Source organism: Camelus ferus, chromosome 2, assembly GCF_009834535.1.
Source record: "Camelus ferus isolate YT-003-E chromosome 2, BCGSAC_Cfer_1.0, whole genome shotgun sequence".
Classification (NCBI taxonomy): Eukaryota; Metazoa; Chordata; class Mammalia; order Artiodactyla; family Camelidae; genus Camelus; species Camelus ferus.
The window spans coordinates 83,686,074-83,707,702 of NC_045697.1; the positions used below are offsets into that span (position 1 = coordinate 83,686,074).

The window sequence follows — 21,629 nt, forward strand, 5'->3', positions numbered from 1 at the left end:
GTCTATCAGAGTTCTCATCTGTCTGGTATATATTTCTGTTTAGTGTTAATAAAGGATCTAGCTTTATTTTGGTCCCCAAAGTAGTTGTCCCAGTAACTCTTCCTACTGATTTAAAGGGCTTTTTAATCTACTTATTTACCATGCATATAAGTACCCAAGCCATTTCTTGGTCTTTATAGTTTAGTAATTAGCTACACGTTAGAATTACCTTGGGAGATTTTAAAATAAAGCAAAACCTGACCCCCACCTGATGTCAATTAAAGTAGCATTACGACCTCAAGTAAAGTGGGAGTGGGGCTAGACATGGGTAATATTTTTTAAATCCCAAAATGATTTCAATGAACAACCGAGACTGTTAACCACCGCTGTAGTTGGCATCATTGATGTCTTTGCCTACTTCTGCGCCAACATCACATGAATTTGATTTCAGGTGAATTTGGAGGTCAAGTCACCCTCCCCAGCCAACACACACACCAAGAAAAACAAAAGATCTCTATGAGGATAGCATTCATTCAATGTATAGATTAATTTCTATTTTGTCTTCCCATTCAGGGTTGTGGTGTATCATTTACGAAGTCTTCTAGCTTTAGGAAAGATTTATTTTTTTTTTTTCACATAGACTTCAATTCTTGTGAAGTTTATTCCTAATTTTTTTTTAATTTTGAATCTTCTATAAATGAGATTTTTTTTCTTTTTATTTTCTGCATTACATATAGGAACACTATTGCTTTTTTAAAAACATTTATATTTTATATTGTTACATTAATAAACATTAGCTCTAGTGTCTTTCCAGTTGATTCTCTGGGGTTTCCTAGGTGAACAATCATATTATTCATATAACAATTTTGGCTTTCTCTTTAATACCAATACCTCAATTCTTAATGATTCATGAAATTGGAGCTCCAGACAATATTGAGTCATTGCAGTAATAGCAGGTACACTTATTTTATTCCTATTTGATGTTTGTCTGTGATATAAAGTCAAAGTAGTTTTATTTTATTCTCAGCTTCCTAAGGGATGTGATGATGGAGTGCTGATTTTTATTGTATCTTTTCAAAATTATTAAGATGCTCGTATTTGTTTTCATTTATAAACAACACACTGAAATACGTCTACTGAATGCCTCAGCTCAAAACATTCTTCTATACTTGCAATAGACTCTGTTTGTGGTATTGTTATCTAAATACACTGCTGAATTAAATTTGCTAATATTTTGTTTAAATTTTAGTGGTAGTGGGGTAATTAGGTTTATAATTTATATATTTAATGGAGGTACTGGGCACTGAACCCAGGACCTCACGCATACTAGGCAAGCACTCTGTCACTGAGCTGTACCATACCCACCTAGAATTTTTAATGTAGATTCATGAGATTGGGATAGTTTTCTTTTGCATATGTGTACCTATCTTGTCCTAGTCTTGAAACAAAGTTATATTAGCCTCATAAAATGAATGGAAAGATTTTCATCTTTTTTTCTTTTTTTGCTCTACAATAATTTATATAACTCGAAACCATCTGTCTTAAAGATTGGTCAAAACTCTCCAGCAAAAAGTCAGAGTCATTTCTTCTGTGGTCATTAATCTATTTGGGCTTCCTATCTTTTGTATCAATTTTTATAAGTATATTTTTGTTGAAAATGTAGTTTCCGAGATAATTGTTCATTTCATCTAGATTTCCAAATCCATTAACTAAAAGTAGTTCACAGTATTCTACAATTTTTTTAACCTACTGTGTATTTGTGCTTATATGCCTTTTCTCTAATGTCTACCTGTATTCTCTCCTTTTTTTAATTGGAATTGCCAGAGAGTGCTATTTTATTAATCTTTTTTACAATGCAAATAATTGCTGATATGTACATGTAAATGTAAAGCAACCTGAAATTCAAATAGGCATAATTTGAAGAAAATTAAAAATTAATAGCATCTTGAAACTAATCCTAGATGATTCCCATCAGCTTGGGGAGTGAGAATGAGCAGAGGTAGAAAGTAACTAACAGCATGCTAAATGTCTTGATATTTTTCAGAAAGGGGAAGTTTTTGAAATTGATAAGAAAATATGCCAGCGTGTTTGCTAAAAATTTAAAGAGAATTCCTAGTAAAACAATAAGAATGCTGAAATTCCAAACCACTAGAGAAAGGAAGAAAAGAAAATAGAAAATTAGATTGCTTGCAAATCAAAAAAACGGAAGGTTACACAAAGAACAGACAATACAGCATGATAAATAGCATAAAAGTAGATGACGGGTGGAAGTAAACTGGTAGAAAATAAAATTAGACTCATTAAATAAAACAAAAGGATGATTTCTTAGCAATTTACCAATCAATGTATAGACTATGTATCACTTTAGATACATGACATAGAGAACATTAACAAAAGTGCATAATTAAAGACATTCTCAATGATATAGTGAAATCTAATAAATTTTTCTTTGACTTTTTAAAAAATAATTAAGGACTCTGTCATCTGTACAGAAAAGGGAAAGGACTTCTCGGTGGGCTACACGCATGCAGTAATTCACAGCTGAGAATTTCCACAAGACAATACGCTCTAATACATTAGTCTTTAAACTGGGTATCAAGGGCTCCTAGGAGTAGATGATGACTTTCCAAGGGATGTAAGGGCTTTACAGGAACCGATATGCAGATCAAGAAAATCTATGTGTATTCTCTCCTAAAACTGGTCTTGCTAAAGTCAAGATCAACCTCTCTGTCAAAATTTCCCTTTTCCCATTTCACAAAAGAAAGGCACCTCTTTCACTCATCCCATATCTGATCACAGGGTACTGCTCCCAGATTTAAAAGCCTCTAAAGTGGCCAAAAGAACAATTCAAAATAAATGATAGCAATGAAGCCTCCTTTAACCCAACCTATCTAAGTCTAAGAAATGGGAGCTTTGGTCAACTTTTCTTCCCTATGTTTAATAATTATTTATCAAATTTTATTTTTTGTTGTTGTTTTTAATTAGTTGTGTATGAGAAACCATCAAATCCTAACAGGAACTTGTTAGAAGAATTAATTTCTCTCTCTTGCTCTCCTCATGTGTGTACTCAGACACACACACATTTTTAAAAGCATAATAACATTAGGATTATGTGGGGAAAGATAATTTAAAACACAATTTCAAGGAGAAAAAGGAACTATGTAAAATTTGTGAACATCAAAGAAGAACCTGTTCATATATTTTTTAAATGAATGATAGAGTATCAAAGCACTATGATAATTATTGGATATAATTAAAAAATTATATAACTGTTCTATTTTTAAATGTCATATACAAACATGCCAGAATTAATGTCTTTGCAGCTATTTAAATGTAAGATAGAAGTTAAATATACTTAATTTTAGGTCTTTACTACAACAATAAGGTACATTATTTTTAAAATTCTTCTAAAAGATACTACTCTAAAAAATACACAGTTCAAGAACAATGTTATATTGAAACATATGCTAATAGATTCACACAAAGTTCAAATAGAATGGAATTTCCATCCTGGCTACTTAGTCTGTCTTAACAAGGTTTACTGATATCAACACATTCTCTCTCAACCCTCTAAAAACAATGTGCTCATATGCTAGACTTTGTCAGACATTATGTAATAGATCATTAAAGAGTGCCTGTTACTTTCTGTTCACTCTAAATATATCTATATTAGTTACCATTCACGTTCCTGGTATTCATTACTTCATTTCTGTTTCTCCCCTTATGGGAAAGCTTTCTAATGCTATTTTGATTCTCAGTGTTTCCAAGGACTAATCCTCAAGTGTGATATGGCTGGCTGAGGGACAGGCCTCTGGAATTCTTATTAATAAAGCACAAGCCTTTTGACAGCTTCAAAGTTTTCTGGATTGATTCTACGAACAAATGCTTTATTAAAGATTTTTAATAATTCAAAGCTGGCATGGAGAGAAAGAGTCTCATTCTAATCACATACCTATTTACAATTATATTTAACTCTTATATGTAAAATATTTATATACATATATGAAACATATTGAACATAATTGTTCTTATATAAAATTCCATTTCCCCTCAGTGGGAAATTATAAAGACATTCAAGCATATTTAGACTGGTCAAATATATAAATGATTCTCGTAAATACTATTTGATGGCAAACTGTAGATTGTAAAAGATGACTATTCAATTTGTTATAGTAACATTAAATTACTGATTTATTAAGAGGCTTTATTTTAAAAAGCAAGTACAAAGTAAGATCTTCTTTGCTTTTCTTGATAATAGTTACAGAAATATTATTGAAAATTGCTACAAACTTTGTCCACTTAATCTAGGTTGTTTCTCACCTAAATTCACTATTTGAGTTGATTATAAAATGGACTAAATGATAAGTAAAAAAGCAACGAAAAATGTATAAAGAAAACAAAGTGAAAATGCATTGATTAATATTCTTACAGACTTTTTCTCTCCTTAAGCATGACTTAGACACACAAGTCAAGGATCAAATGTGATCTTTCCTTTCCTATTTTCCTTCATGTTTCCAAAGGTAATACCAGGTGTCCTAAATCACCACTATCAAAAAAATAAAAATAAAAGTAAGCCAAAATACCAGTCTCGAGCAGCAATATACTTTAATGAATGATTTTAGGTAAGGAAATTCACTGGGAATATAATGTAAGAATAATAATTTTTTTTTCAAATGGAGGAAACAAGGTTAGAAATACAGTGAGCAAAAAAGGAAACTTAAATTGTTGACTAAATTCACCTAGGCATCTAATGCAGACTTCTCCTACCTTCATCAACTACCCCACATACCACCAATTTTGGGGGCTATTTATTTATTTTTTAGAAATTTTATGTTTATTTGGGGGGGGTGTAATTAGGTTTGTTTGTTTGTTTGTTTGTTTATATATTTAGTGGCAGTAGTGGGGATGGAACCCAGGACACTGTGCACCTTAAGCACATAATCTACCAGTGAGCTATTCCCTCCCCTCTACACACCACCAATTCTGAATACTGAAAATCTATATAACAAATAATGGACACATTGACCAGAAGACAATTAGAACTGCAACCAGGTCCAAAACTGAGCAGTACATTGAAGTAGTATCTCAGCAACCAAAAACAATCCTTGACTTAAAACTTTAGAAAAAAACATTTGAACTTTCATTAAAATAGAAATACTTTCAAAAATAAAGATGTATTCTTTTTTAAAAAAAGATGTCTTCAGCAAAAGAATAACCAGTTAAATGTATCAATACTTAAGATACACATAGATGCATAATTAAGGATACATTTTAAAATCCAAATTGCTATTAGTAATACACTATGAGCTAGGCAATTTATGTATATTAGTTCAAATTTCATAATCCTCTAAACTGTACCATGTTCCATATATTTCCTACTCCAAAATCAGAGTTTTCATAGTCATTTGCAGACATGGGTAAAGTCTCAAAACACTAGAGTTGCCCAGTTGAGTTCTCAGAAGGAGATCAACTGCCTTTTGACTTCAGCTCTCAAACTGCAAATAAGGGTCCTTTTCCCAGCTTATTTAGTGCTATGTTTTTCTGCACTGTAACTCATGCCTGAATGAAGCCTTTCTAACACATTTATTTTCCCCGTAAAGCAGTCACAGCCTTCCTTCATTCAGGAATGATAGAAAGCACTTCAGCAAAACGCCAGAGGGTTATTTTAAACAGTGAACTCATCAACAAAAAGGCACAAAATTAAAAAAAAAAAAAAAAAAAGGCACCAGTAGACTGCAAAAAGGACAATTGCTTGTAATCACAAGAGCTAAAACAAAAAGGCAGAACATCCCTTGGTTCAACTCAGCTCTAGAAGCAATGGCTCAGTATTTCCTAATTCAGTGTTCACAGTGACTTTATAGGATATAATTACTGCAAATGACAAGAACCAACAGTAATTTCAGTAATTGCAGAATCCCTTAAAGGGCTACTGTGTTGAAACATAAATCACAGAATAAAGGTTAACACCTCTGGCTGACAGGAGTATTATGAATAGTCAAGTGTTATCAGACTGTTTATTATTAGACAAAAGCTACATTTCTTGACTAACATAATGTATATACTTCTTAGGAGAAAATAGAAAAATTTAGATATTTACTACTTAATATTTCTTTATAATTCTGAATCAAGTCAGCATGCTGCCAGCATTTTCCATTGAATCCTATTAATTTTTGGCAAGGACAAGAGTGAAAACTCAGAAACGTTCATCAAGTAACGATTGCAAATAATTAGGTTTCCCTTACTTGTAGCCAAGCTGTCGACAGATCACAGCTGCATCCTTACCAGTCCAGCCATCATCACAAATTGTTCCCCACTGGCCATTGATAAAAACCTCCACTCGTCCTTCTTTCTTATTTTCTCCATCCATCAGTCTGATAGGAAAACCTAAGTCATGATTCAAAGGCATTAGAAAAGCCAAAGCAAGCAAACTGATGCTAAAGCTTAAGGGACTTTATAAAACACTTACTTGTTTTTTAAATTGAGTTAAAAATCAGCTGAGCAGTTAGAGAGAGAGAGAATATCCATTAAAAAAAAACTGTATCTACTTTTGCAATATTTTTTGGAGCCTTGAGGTCAGAGTGCTGACCTTGCTCAACTTTGTATTCCCAGCACTTGGAACAGCGCCTGGCATAATAGAGAACAGTAATAGCTGTTTGCTGAATAAACGAATAAATAGCACTGTAAAACTGTGTATTGTATTACTACCCCTAACTTCTAGACAATAAAAGACATTAACTTGGAGTTGTTTTTGTTCTATATCTACTCATTTATCCATGAACACAGCTAGAAATTTATACTTCAAAACTAGGATTTTTAGGAAGAATTTTTAGGATTTTTAGATACACACCTGCACATACAAGTAACTTGAATGATGAAAGACAAAAAAAAAAAAAAAAAGAAAAGAAAAGAAAAGCAAGCACCAACAAGGACAATTTCCATCTCAGGCGTCCTATTTGTGATTGATTCCAAAGGAAGGGCTTAAGTCCAAAAAATTACTAAGATGTGAAAGTTAAGACTGATCTCTAGCAAATTGGGGTTTATCTAAATTATGCAAATGAAGTGATTTGTCACTGAGTTTTTCACACATCTCTGTCGACACCAATAAATACGGTTTTGTTTAATTAAAAACTCTCACTATGACTTGCATACTATCATGGGTTGAATTGTGAGGTAATATATCGAGTGGGCCCTAATCCAATTTGTACACGGAGCTATACAGAAGGAAGATGATGTGAAGAGACATAGGAAGAAAACGGCCATCTGCAAGCCAAGGAGAGAGGCCTGGAGCAGATCTTTCCCTCTCAGCCTTCAGAAGGAACCCACCCTGTGGACAACTTGATTTTGGACATCTAGCTTCCAGAAGTGTGAGACAACAAATACTCATTGTTTAAGCAGCCCAGTCTGTGGATACTTTGTCACAGAAACCGAAGCCAACTAATATACACACTTTAGATTACCCAGTTACTAGAAGGGTCTCCAGCTTTGAGGCCCCTAAGGTTTACTGATAAGGATTTAGGGAATACAATCAAACATGGTGAAATTATCAGAACTAAGCAGGTGAAGGAAGCAGATAATGAACAAAGTATGATTCAGTATGTGTTTAAACCAACACATGCAATCACTAAATTCTTTTCTTTTCACTGAAGGAAAATACTGTTGGCAAGACGGACACGTCCTACTTTGACGCCTTTGATTCTTCTTTGTTGCCCGCAGAATTGCTGGCTAATTCCTGCCCCTGATTACACTCACTTCGTGGAACAGGCATCATAGTAGAATCAATGGGGAAAAGTTAAAATCAGCAAATGTTTGCAGAGTGCTGACTCTATGCACTGCTTACTTTAGCTAAAATTCTTGATGTTTTAGGGATGTCACAAAACACAGTATATTTGAAACTTCACATTTCTTACTATTGTATCTGAAATTTGAGGGATCTTTGTAAGTGGAGCAAGGTGAAAAAGTGATCCTCAAAAAAAATTTAAACAGAGGAAATTCCTAAAGTTCTCAATTTTTACATTTTTTGGATCTTTGGTGCAAAATTAAGAATTCATATGCACATTCTATCCTAGTTGTTTTATGGGCAGTTTTTCATATGTCATATAAAAATAAGAATGATAAAGTATTTTTAAAGCCTAAGATGCATACTGTGTGAAAACAATACATACAATATTTCTGAATCTAATTTTAGCCATTTATTTTATCAATTCATTGGATTTTCGATGCTTGAAGGGAAACTGAATGACAGAAGCCATCCTATCAATACCACCTCGCTGTTTAAGTTCTTTCTGTTATGGCAATAATAATATACGTGTTTTATTTCTAAAATCTTAAATAAATACAAACTTCATGGGAAAACTAAACAGTCCTATGGTTATACAGTATCTTTAATTATATGTTTCAAACTTTGATTACAATAATTTTCTTTAATTTTTCTGTAATATTGATTTAATACATAATTATTAAGAAAATAATATTTTTCTTAGAAGAAAGATAAAATCTAGCATAAATGTGAATAAAAAGTCAAATTTTATGCTGTAAAATTGAGTAAGAGACAATATCACTGGGAAAGAAATCTCTGCTAAGATGTAATACTCTGAACTTAAGAGTTAATGCAATATTAAAATGAGAAATTCACATATTTACCATCCCACAAATTTCCCCCAATTCACATAGGCATTAACTGCATTCTCACTAAAACTACTTTTACTGACCTACAGTATTGTTTTTGAGCATTCTATCTACCACACACCCAAAAACAGGAAGTATCTATTGAACTATTACTCATTTTGAGAAAAATTTACTCACATTTAAAGTCTACAAGTTACCCTTCAAATAGCTGAAGACTGTAATAGTCCAACAGCTCATTATCACAGTGCCAAAGAAATTTAAAAAAATCTCAGTTGTTTTTAAAATGCTATTGTTTATATCACAATTCCACGATCTTCTTCTCTAAGCTTCTCTTTTAATTATACAGTCCTTTTTGATAAGTGAGAAAGTAATGATCTCTTTGGATGAATAACTGGTAATCTGATTCTATTCCAGAAGGATAATTTGGCTCAGATATCATGTTCTTTGGACAAATGTGTAGTTAATAGATATACCCCAAAATCAGGATCAAATAGATTCATAATAATGATCCCATATTTTATTAATAATGATCACCCTCAGCTTTTTAAATTTTTTAAAAATATATCTATAATCCTAAAAATAAAAAGATTTTTAGGGGAACTGAAAGGATTAGTTGTCCTAACTATATGCATATATTTAACGATACAGGTCTTCAGAGAACTCAGATTATGGTATTTTGTGTAGTATTTGTAATACTTTATCACCTAGAGTATTTATCAAGTGTGCCTGCATAGATCATTCCATGATCCGAACACCTGATGTCTGGCATTAAAAGGATCTGTTTCTAACAAATAAACCCTAACTCCCCAAACCACATGCAACCATTCATCACATAATCCTGGGAGGATTATAAACCCTCCATAAGAAGAAAGGAGCAAGGGACGAGAACACATGAAAAAAGACAAAGTTGGAAACATGACCTATAAGGGATGGGGTGAAATGCTGCATTTCCACTGGGCACAAGGCTAGATCAGGGCAGTGACTCATTGTGGTCTCACAGTTTAGAGTACACGAGGAATCAACTATATACTCTGACTGATTTCAGTATACAAAAGAGTTAATACTGTGGGATTCTACACATTCCATTATTTTATAACATGAAGAGTCCAGCTTCACAGTCTCAAAACAGGAGTAAACAAAAGGGGTTGATTTCAAGCCTGAGTGAAAAGACCCACCTGTGGTTATTCTAACATCTGTGCACCAAAAAAATACTTGCATAGGTAGAAAACAGAGCTATGGTAGTGCCCTGGCAAGTCTTTTGAAAATCTCCCTCTATATTTTTCATTCATATTTATTCTGCCCTCCTCATCAGATGTTAAGTCTGTCAAGGATATGTAGCTGCTCTCTGCTCACAAAAAGATCTTTATCTATAAATATTCAAGACTGTTAGATGAGCTAACCTTTTATCCAACTGTAAGTCTCTAGAAATTTGGAACTAGGAAGTAATAAAGGACGCTGATGGTATTTCAGTTACAGGTTACCTTAAAAAGATAGTGGGCTACTTACTCCAATAAATCCAGCTAAGGAGCCCACTGGGAAACCTGAAAGATCTAGGTTAGGACAGGAGCACTGGATGGCTGGCAACCAATGTCAGACAAAGACTCAGGACTGAAGAAGAAATGAATCATGGGCAGTAGGACAGAGAGCTATCATTTCTTCCAAATTTTTTTTTAATCTTTTCTCAAATAGTTCATTAGAATTCAAGGTAAATGAGAATCAGAAGAGGTGACTAATCAGTGGGGGAACAGACACTGCAGCTTCTTTATTCCATCTTTCAGGTACATGTGATTATAAACATTTTTAGTGAGAAACTTGGGCTTATAGAAAATTAGGAGTAGATATTTTTAACATTGGTGGAAAGACTCAAAAGATTATTTTTCTCTGCATGGAAATTACTGAAAATTAGATTATTATGGGAAATAAACTAAGAAAAAATAAACTAAGAAACTAAGAAAAAGCCAAAGATGAGAAATGCTCCACTTTCCAGACCAGTGGATAGAGGCTCAGTAGCTACTGAAATGCTTTAAAGTTGTAGCAGGTCCTCACCCAGAGAGAGTCTGTGTCCATCACCATCGGGAGAGCAGGCAATACCAACATCTTCCCCGTGGCTGCAGTCATGCCTTCCCCACGGTCTCCGGGAACACTGAAGGAAACTGCTTTCCTTTCCTGAGCAGCTGACGTCATCCAACCATATGGGCCCTGTGCTTTCTTCAAAGTAGTTTGCAGAGGCTTGTTTGCCATATCTGTGGCAATAAAATAAACACTGTGCATACAACTGCTGTCTCTTGTTTCAAGGAACAAGGAACAACTTAAGTAAGCATCATGACTTTAGAGGGTATCTGTCCTATCTCCTATCTTGAGAACTCAGTTCTCAGAGCAGTTTTTGGTCCATCACTTATTTTGATCATCTTAACAATTTTTGATTGAGTGAATGGGTAACTAGTGGATGGATAATCCTTTTTCCCTCATCTATTTTTGTGTTCTGTCTACAATTTAACCCACCAGAAAGAATGCAGACAAAGAGATCAACCTCAAATTCCTGACTATGATAATAACACAGTGGGCCAAAAAGTGAGAACACTTGTCTTATATCATTCTCTGAAGAGCCCTCTGAGCTCATTTGATTTCACTAGCTTCTCTAGACTTCTTTGGTATCCTCTCTTCCAAAAAAAGTGTGTGTTAGTTCAGTGATTTCTCAAGCACTGTATCCAATCCATGATGAATCCATGACTTTAGCTCATCAAAATCAGATTAATGACAATGTTCTTAGCTTTTCATAAGATTAAATAAATCTGATTTTTTAAATGTTTATAAATTATATTTGTGTTCCAATTGACTTTATTTGTAACACTGCATTATTTAAAAAAAAAAAACCTAAATGTATTATAATAAATATATATGCAGTAGAAATAGGAAAGATCTGCAAAATTAAATATTGATAACTAAGTCAGTCTGTACCTTCATTCATCTTCCCCCCAATGTTATTTTCTTTTGTTCTGTAAAATCCAAACCTCCAGAAATCCCTGAGCCAAAAGATAATTAAAGTGTCTTTCAGTTCTACGAGTCTATGTAATTAAACTCTTACTCATATTACATCAATCACTTCCATCACTGGATTTTTAAAATTATTTCTGTATGAAGAATAGGAAGAGATCTTCCCATTTGAAAGATGAGTTTTCCTAATCATTTCCCCATGAATTATCCTAATTGTTTTCCCATGAACTTATTTATTACATTTATTAAGCAAGATGAACATTTTAATAAATTAAAACAATGCAATTTTTAATTAGTCATCCTAAGACTTCTATTTTGCTGATTAATCGAGTCTTAGCTAGAAAATTAATTATCCTAAATCCCATATTGCTATCACTTTCAACTTACACCGTGTTTCCACAAAATGCATCAATCTGATTACCATCTGTCCATATCAACTATACAACAGAAAACAAGAGGTCATTTTACTTCAAGATTTCATTTGTACAAAGAAACCCAAAGTTCACCCTCTTTCTCATTCCAAAAGAGTATACTCTTTTTTCAGAAATTCCTCTGTAAATTAAAATGTAAATGTAGCACAAGCTAATTCTACACAATTGTTTAGAACTATTATCAAATATTATAGAGAACATTTTTAGAACCATTAAGTTCTGATATTTTGTATATGCAAGAAAAACTGAATGTATTTGTGAACCAAAATAAGTAAAATATGGAGAAAAATCAGTATTACTCAACTGTTTTCATTAATAAGGAAAAATGTGCAAATAGTAAATAAAAGTATTTTTGAATCTTTCTAAATTTGTGAAAACAGAATATAGTTCTCAAACTAACAGAGATTCACTCACAGATGAAACGGTATTTATTAAGTAATTCTTATTCATTATAAACATCCATATTTATTTGCCTGGTATGTCATACCCCTTGGCTCGATAATTATAACTGCACTGCCCATGCAAATTCAAAATATTGTGCAATAACATGCATCTATATCTTCATAATATCATTATTTTTAACAGAAAATATTAACTAAGTAAATTATGATATAAACATTCAATAGTTATTATGTTATTAAAACTTATGACTGTAGTAATCTAAAAGTAAAAAGCATGGATGGAAAAATTATATATCCACACTAGAGCTGTTATAAAGTTATACACGCAAGTTATAGCAATGGTGGTGTAAGAATGGAAAAATTATGGGTAGTTTTTTTTCTTTATTTTCCAAACTTTCTCTAACATTTTATATTACTTTTACATATTTTAAGACATATGTTTAAACATAGTCATACCTAGCTCAAATGAAAGTATATTTCTAAGGTTTAGTAAATATTTGCAACTGGCTCTATCTCAGGCTGAAATGACATAATTTTGTTCATTTTTTCAAGCTTGAGACAATTACTTCAAGCATGACATAGAAATATGGAAAACAAGAAAGAATGGGCATTCATGGACTTCATTCAGATATTAGCTCAAAGGCATCATTTGCAGTTACTTCAACCAACTTAAGTCTTTACTCCAGAATGCATTGTGTGTGACATGAAATATAGCGCCCAAAGTGTGATACTCAGTTTTTAAGAGAGTGAGGTCAAGGGTGAGTTCTAAAGGTCACCTCATGACAAGAAAGCTGTTTTTCTCAAATAAAAGTGATAATTATCAGCCCATTCTGAGAAAGGAAATAATGTAATACCAAAGCATCTGACACTGGACTTCTCTGTGATTTCTGACACAGTGATGTCAGTACTAACAACATCCAGTAGGAGTGATGCATCAGAATAAAACTGAGCATTCAAAGCATACAGTCTTACTTGAAGAGACACAATGAACCTAAAAGTCATCCATGGCTCCAACCAAGAAGAGGGGTGGTGGTAGGAAAGGCAAATGAGATAAATAGCAAGATATGGTTATTCATCATCAAAGAAAATGTTGCTTTTTTTAAATTGTTGAACTTCCATATATAGACAGGTAGATATGAAGCTAAGTAGGTAGATAATGATAGAGAACATGTATGTATTTTTAGTATGACAGAAATTATAAGTAAGGATTACAAAATGAGACGTTTAAAAATGTAACTTGGCATTTAGCTGCCTCATAACAATGGACCTTACTTAAATCCCAGCTGTCGGCAGACCACATATGTATTCAGCTCAGTCCAGCCATCATCACAGACAGTCCCCCACTGTCCCCTGTAATACACCTCCAGGCGACCCTCATGGCTGCCTTTACCACCTGTAAGTCTGATGACCCCATCTGTGACAAGAAGGAGACACAGAGACTAAGCAAATAATTATCCAAAGAAGGTAAAACAACATTTTAATTTCAAGAGAAACATCACCCTACTCAGATCTCTCTCTGTGCCTTTTGTTAAACTTACATTAGAACTGTGCTCAATGATCCGAGATCACTGGAGTGTTTCAGAAGTAAGTCATAACACATATTGATCCTAACAAATATTCTTTCCTTTTTATTTGTACTCTTACTTTCTAAGTAGAAAAATATATTTTGATAATTTCAAGGTAGTTGTTTACATTTCCCTGGATTAAATAATGTTAGGAAATTTCCTATAGCTTCAATCTTTTTAAGTATGAGTGATACCAGTCATTTAAATTTAAAGAGTAAAAAAAACACAGTAACTGGGAAATAGTTCAAAATTTTAACTTGTAAAGGAAAAAACACCGAAATATGAAGACAGAATAAGCTGTTCTGCTTAAAGAGTGATTTATAATATCAATGCATGTATTATTCCTTAGGCATTCATGAATTATAAAAACTGGGATACATGCTTCACCCTTGTTCTTTTACTGATAATACAGATCTGAATTTGAATCTTGTGAATTCAATGAATAATTTCCAGAGAACCCCATATAAAGCTTCGAAGCAGATACACAATACAGTAAATTTATTCCCCAAAAAGTATATTTAAAAGCTATTTTCACCCAAAATAACCTAATAAGCCCCCAAATGAAACGTATGAATAATCCTGTGTTAAGGTCATACTTTTCATGAATCTCCGGGATCTCTTAAGGTAAATGAAGGTCTTCTAGCAACAGAAACACTTATTAATGTAACACTTTACTGTCTGCAAAGCACTGTTACAAAAGCATTACCTTATTTGATCATTACAGTGACAGGACAAGACTATCTTCATTTGAAAGAGGAGGAAATGGAGGCTCAAGAAGATGAAGTGCTCTGGCTTAAAATCTGGTGTAAATTTTATATTTCTATCTTATATAAATGTGTCATTCTAATAAAAACAACAGTGTACATAGAACTATGTAAATGAAAAAGCAGAACCTCAGTATTTCACAAACCCTAAGAAGTATTTCATTTGATTTTCCTAAAGTAAGATTAAACCCCCAAATTTTTTTCTTCAAGCTCTTTTTACTGTAGAAACAATGAATTTGTAATGACCCAACTTCTCTTGCCTGTCCTTTTCCCTCTTCTTCCCCTAAAACATACGTACATTCACACATGCTCATTTGCACTCAGACACGCCTGTCTTGTAACACATGACGTATCTTGACAAGCACGCCACAGTTTGGCATAGTCTGAATATTGAGCACAGCAAAGGTAACTTGGTTCTTTAATGAAGTGCTTTAAACAATAATCCCATCCATACAGTTTTACCAGTTATAAATACATTCTGAGAGTCGAGGCAAGTTAACAGATAAATGGATTAAACTTTTATAATACCTAATACCCCAAATTTATCATTACACTGATTTTGACTATTGATTTTGACTAGTACTATATCTTACAATAAAATCATATTTTCTGATCTAGCTTAGGAGGACAGTGTAGCCTTAAATCAAAAATTCAGAAACATCTATGAAATAGGGAGACAGCATTTTAAGGTACAATTGCATTTTAAAGTTTTATTTGGGGGATTCATGTGTATGCTCATTCAGTAATATTACCTAAACTGAGGAGAAGGGAAGGTAAGCCCAAATAATGCTGGGGTCAAGAGTTAGTAGATTAGTGGGGTGGAACTCCTACCTGTTAGAGGGGTACAGGACACTCCAGCATCTTCTTTATGACCGCAGTTATGCTCTCCCCAGGAACTCTTTGGACACTGCTCAATAGAAAGCTCATTGCCAGTGCAGCGCACTTCATCCAACATTACTGGGCCAGTTCCTTCCCCAAAATACGCCTGACTCCATGCTTTGGCAATGCCACTGAACAAACATAAGAACATATGTTTTATTACCAGCAAATGTTAAATCATGATTAATCCATACTTTCCAAAATCATGATTAATCCATACTTCCCCTTATCAATTCACTCCATAGGTCACATACGACTTGTGCAATTTCTCTTTTGTTTTTTGTTTGTTGCCCTTTATATTTCTGGCCATGAGAAATCTTTCAAAGGCTGCTAGTTATTCTCCAATATTTACTCTCCTTTTCTTCATTAGTAATGGAACCTCCGATTTTTAGGAAGACAATGGCTCTCCAGTATAAAGATCACATTTCCCACCCTCCCTTCCTTCCAGCTGACATAGTTTGTTTTAAAATATGCATAACATAAAATGTACCATTTTAACCATTTTAAGTGGACAATTCAGTGGCATTAAGTACATTCACACTGTTGTGCAACCATCACCACCATCCATCTCCAGAACTTTTAAATCACCCCAAACTGAAACTCGGTACCCATTTTAGATAATTAAGGTATTTAGGTAAAAGTGTCATGTATCACTTCCAAGAATTATCTATGTTCCACTCCCTCCTTCCTGCTGACTGTAAGGCAGAGGTGATGGCTGGAGCTTGAGAAGCTGTCTTGGTCCATAAGGTACCACACTTAAGAATGAAAGAACAGTAAGCACGAAAGAGCCTGAGGCCCTGATGACTGGGAAACCACCATACCAGCCATAAGCTGATTATCTCTGGTCTCTTGAGAGAGAAATAAACCCTTGTCTTGTTTAAGCCACTCTTATTTTCAGTTCTCTGAAAATACCACCAAATATCTCTTCACTCAAATTTAATTGTACTAAATTTACTTCTCCCACTAGTCAAAGAAGTATCATATTCTAGAATTCCAGATTTCATTGAAGATTGTAACTGCCTGTCAAAGTGATTAATGACTTCAGAAATTGCATTTTCAGCCTCTTTTAGCCTTTTAATTTTTAGACTAGAACATTTTTATTTTTAGTTTGTTTTTCAATGATACTGTATCTATTTCCCATTACTTAAGTTGCCCTTTTCTCATAACATTATAACTATCTTGAGAATTTACAGCCAAAACAAGAATGTAATTTTCACATATGTAAGTTAGATTTTACTGTCCAAACATAAGGTTTCATGGGAACAAAGCCACACTCATTCCCAACTTATTGTCTGTGGCAGCTTTTGCACTACACAAAGGCACAGTTGAGTAGCTGGAAAGTCTAAAATACTCACGATCTGGCCCTTTACAGAAAAAGTTTGTTGACCCTTGCTCTAGAGGAAAGAGATTAATGAAAGCAAATATGGAAACTGATTTAGAGAACACTGAAAGTTGGAGAACAGAGGAGGAGGAGACAGGATGACTAATGTAGGTCATGGGGAAGCCAGATAGGAAAGCTTAGGAGAAGGGCAGATTAACAGCCTCCCTGGATCTTTGCCCCGAGATAAACGCTAGGAAAGAAAAACGATCTATTAAAGAAAATTTCAGTGGGTATAATTCACTGAGCCAAGATTAGATGCTATTAAAAAACCAGGGACCTATAAGAGAGAATATAAAATTTAACCCCAAACTCATAACAGAAACAAAAAATAAACTCCAGATGGTTTACAGACCTAAATAAAGAGAAGGAAAGGAAAGAAGGGAAGGAGGGAGACAGGGAGGAAGAAAGATGGCTAAAAAGTTAATAGAATGAAATAATAAGAACATAGTTCTTATAACCTTGGTAAAAAGAAGGATTTCCTGAGCAAGATTTAAAAAAAAAACAGAAGTCAGAAAACAAAGGCTAAAAAAGTTAAACTTTCTCACATACATTTAAACTACTGTATAGCAAAATACACCATAGAGTCAAAAGTCAAACCAACAAGCTGGTAAAAATATTTGTAAAATGTAACAGCAATCCAAAAAAAAAAAAAAAAAACCTCCTAGAGATAAATAATAATCACTTATCACTATTATAATAAATGACAAAACAACCAACATTAAAATAAAGAGGGTAATGGAGAGGACCAGGCTATTTACAAAAGAAATACCCATGGCTGTGGACCACATGGTAAGATGCTCAGTCTTATAATGGTCAAATTAAAACAATACGAATGCATTCTTACATATCATTCATATATTTCCACTAAATATTTAGGCTAAAAGATTACAAACTAAAGGTTTTTTATTCACCACGAAAAAATAACAAACTAACCCTAAAACATTCATTAGCTGGGAGTGACCTGAGATGGGCCAGGCAGAGTAACTGAAATATATTGTATTTCAAATATGTTAAAGATGATATGATAGAGGTCCTAGGAAAAAGGAAAAGGTTGATTATCTCCCTCTGAACAGTGTCCCTTCCTTAAGGGAGGACACAGGATAGGAGCGTAGAAGCCCCAAACAGTGACTTTGGGGAAAGTTATCTCTGTTATAATGCAGTCTTAAAACACCGCTTGGGTATTTTTATTTTCTTCATTATATATTTCCATATGTTCCATTGTTTATGAACATTATTTTAATTATCACAAAAATGTTCAATTAAAATAAACTAATCAGAAAAAACTAGTATAATAAATTTGAGAACGAAGAAAGAAATATAAACTAGGAAACTACAATGTAATGCAAACTAGGTTTTTAGCTAAGTTTTAAGTTTACTAGAATCAAGAAGATAATATTTACAAATACGTACATTCCTTCAGCCGGTCACGAGTACTCCCTAGTGCCCTGGGCTGCACTGGCTTTCAGGAGAACACCAAAGAAACGGATGACGCGGCCATCTGAGAAACTGTGTAATACTGGGGAAAGCAACATACAGCTCATGCGTTGTTAAAGTCAAACAAGTGCTGTGTGAATTCGATAAAGCTGTGTGTTCTCTGTCCTCATTTTATGGAAATTCTTCTTACACCAGGCCTGGCAGTTCATTTGCCGTAATAATCCCGGTGTTGCCTACTTCCTTACCCTATGACCACAAGAGAAATTTGTGGAATAGGGGTGCTCTGATCTAATACACTGATTTATTAGGTTATTTTTTGTAAAGCTATTTGACCTACATACATAGCAGCAATCCCCAATAAACACGGAATTGATTCATTGTCTGATCCTTATCCAAAACATTCCTAAACCTATTTAGCTAATCTGATTGTACTCATATAAAGTTTGTTTGTTTTCCACAGAAAAAGAGCAAATAGTACCATCTGACTAACTCAATCCCCCAGCTTAACTACTACTTTGAATAGACACAGACTAGAGTTAGGCAATTCTATTGTGCAGGATAATTACTTGCTAGGTTATAAAGGATTGATCCTTTGACTGCAAATATCAGTTTGTGACATATGTAATACATGGACAAAAAAATTCATTTTTAATGATCAACAGACTCTGGTCTAACAACTTTATGCGCAGTCACTCTTTTAAACCTCCCTACAACCCCATCAAGTTATTAGTCCCAATTTACAGATGAGGAAACTGAGTTCCAGAAGCAAAATAATTTGTCCAGGATTACACCACCACTAGCTGGTAAAGCCTGTCTGCCTACGGAGCTGACTCAGAAGCACATTGCTATCCTACCTTCTCCTGGGGCACCTTCAGTGAGGTGCCAGTAGCACCCCAAATACAGTTTACCTAAAACGTGTTCATCATCATTTTCTTCCTGCAATTAACTTTTCTCTCTTAACTTCCCTATTTCTTTCATCCCTATATTTATAGTTATTCTTTTGTTGTTGTCAGGGGAGGTAACTAGGTTTGTTTGTTTGTTTGTTTATTTGTAATGAAATTACTGGGGATTGAACTCAGGACCTTGTGCATGCTAAGCAGGCACTCTACAATTGAGCCATACCCTTCTTCCCTGTATTTATTCTTATTAACACCTGGCTATTTTGCAAACCATGTAACATGATAGAAAAAAATCCTATACTGGAGGCCATAAATCTCAAGATTCTGGTCCTCATTCACAGTATGATTCGGGGGCTTTGAGTAATGTCAGAAGGCCTAACTTTCTCATTTGTTAAATAAGGCCTCTTTTCTGCTCAATAATTCCACCCACCATATTATCTTTATGGCAATGTTTATAAAGTATTTTAAAAATTAACAAACAGTAAAGAAAAAGAAGAAAGAAACATTTTTTTAAAAAATTGAACCAGAAGAATTTTTATTCTGACCACTCGATAATATGGCTCTATATGATAATTTTATAGCCAAAAAAAAAAAAAAAGGCTAAGAAAAAAGTGCCCAGAAATTGTAAATTCCTATGTAAGTTATGGCATATCCACATAATAAAATATGATGTCACAGTTCCAAGCTACACTTTTAAGAGTTTTGCAAAACATAGGAAATGCTTCAATATTAAGTGCACAAAAGGAACGCCAATTCAAATGTCTCCACCTGAAACATCACTTTGTACATATGTATTCTCAAGTTCAATTTTCTAACATCTGGCTGCCTTCCTTCCTGCTCCTCATCTTTCTCTGAGTTCCAGTTAATCAAATTTAGGTATCTTCAATACAGTAATTCTTTTTGTGTTTTAGGAAGCTTGCCAGCTACCCAAATCTACAGACACCATTAGAAGATGAGGGTCAACAAAGACAGCATCTCACAGAGAAACTGTAACCACCACTACAGGGAGGCATGATGTAGTTTCCCTTTGGGAATTCAACACAGCAAGGACAGCTGAGATGAAATTTGCTTAAGAACAAATCATAAATTGAGACAAGCAACAATTATTCTGTCTGCTATCAACCGTGTGCCATTAAAGAACATTTCCTCTGAAAGTTCTGTTACTTTAAGTGAGCAAAACAAATTCAAGAGGAAGAGCAGTTGCAGAATATTGCTTTCCTGCAAGCTTAAAAGAAAAGAAGTATAAACATCAAGTGAAAGAAAAGCAAATGAACAATGTCAGCTCAGAGCCTAGAGTATTTATAATAAAAACAAATCTCCACCAAGCTGGATTGTTGGTTATTACATAGGCTTGTGGAGGATCTTTGCTGCTTTGTATATCTGGAGATATTTATCCTTTTAATCACTTTTCTGAACATGAATCTCCTCATACAAAAGATAGCAATGAGCCAATGCTTGAGAAAGATGTAAACACTGCACTGAATCCCCACATGTGTTTGACCTTATTATAGTCTTCCTTGTGATTCTAGCTCCACACTCTTGTCATGTAACAGACAATTGTTTGTCAACATGGTCTTTGTTTAAGAACTGTTTATATCAGTGAAAAAGAAAACCTTCGGCTCTCAAGAAAGAACTCCACAATACAACAAAAATTTTTAGAATCACTGCTATAACTATAGATATAATTAAATTGTCATTTAAATTTTCTATGATAGTCAATGTATATTATATACTTCCCATGTGTGCTAGTTGCTTTCTAAACACTAAACCCTCTACAACGGGAAATATGTTATAGACGAGGAAACTGCAACTAAGAGATAGTCTGCAATTTTTCTCATCTCTGGAAATAGGACTCAAATTCAGGTCATTCTGAGTACAGGGCACATGCTCATGATCTTATGTTATGCCGACTCTGACAGCAACACCTAAACATTTGAGAAAAATTGTTCTTGACAACTGAGACTTAGTCAAAACATTTTAAAAATCTAGTCTCAAAACTTAATGAATAACAGTTTTCTCAAAAAGAGCTGGTTGGCCCTATTCCTGACCCACCCAAAGAAAATGACCATACCAGTCAGATCATACACCACCAGTAATTAAAAGCCCCATGGACACAGGACATTCCATGCTTGTTCCTGTCCCATTCATGAACCATGAAAGAGCAGTTGGGTCCCAGAATCAGTTACAGGGGGAAATGTAACCTCACGGTTAAGGATTAGGCTGATGCCACCTTACCCCGGTGCTTAATCTTATCCTTACCAACGGAGAAAACCAGAG

The 21,629-nt window shown here is 34.0% G+C and overlaps 1 protein-coding gene and 1 long non-coding RNA gene across 2 annotated transcripts in view; one reads left to right on the top strand and one right to left on the bottom strand.

Moving 5' to 3' along the window:
- Positions 1–21,629, bottom strand: part of PRSS12 (serine protease 12) — a 63,626-nt gene that overhangs the window by 17,768 nt on the left and 24,229 nt on the right. Inside the window, 4 exon segments of the mRNA XM_006185527.2 lie at positions 6,222–6,363; positions 10,651–10,847; positions 13,703–13,844; positions 15,591–15,769. Coding sequence (XP_006185589.2) covers positions 6,222–6,363; positions 10,651–10,847; positions 13,703–13,844; positions 15,591–15,769 — 660 coding nt within the window.
- LOC116658190 lies at positions 1,591–17,316 on the top strand. The gene is made up of 3 exons (XR_004313409.1): positions 1,591–1,603; positions 8,736–8,738; positions 16,169–17,316. It is a non-coding gene; the product is annotated as an uncharacterized LOC116658190 (long non-coding RNA).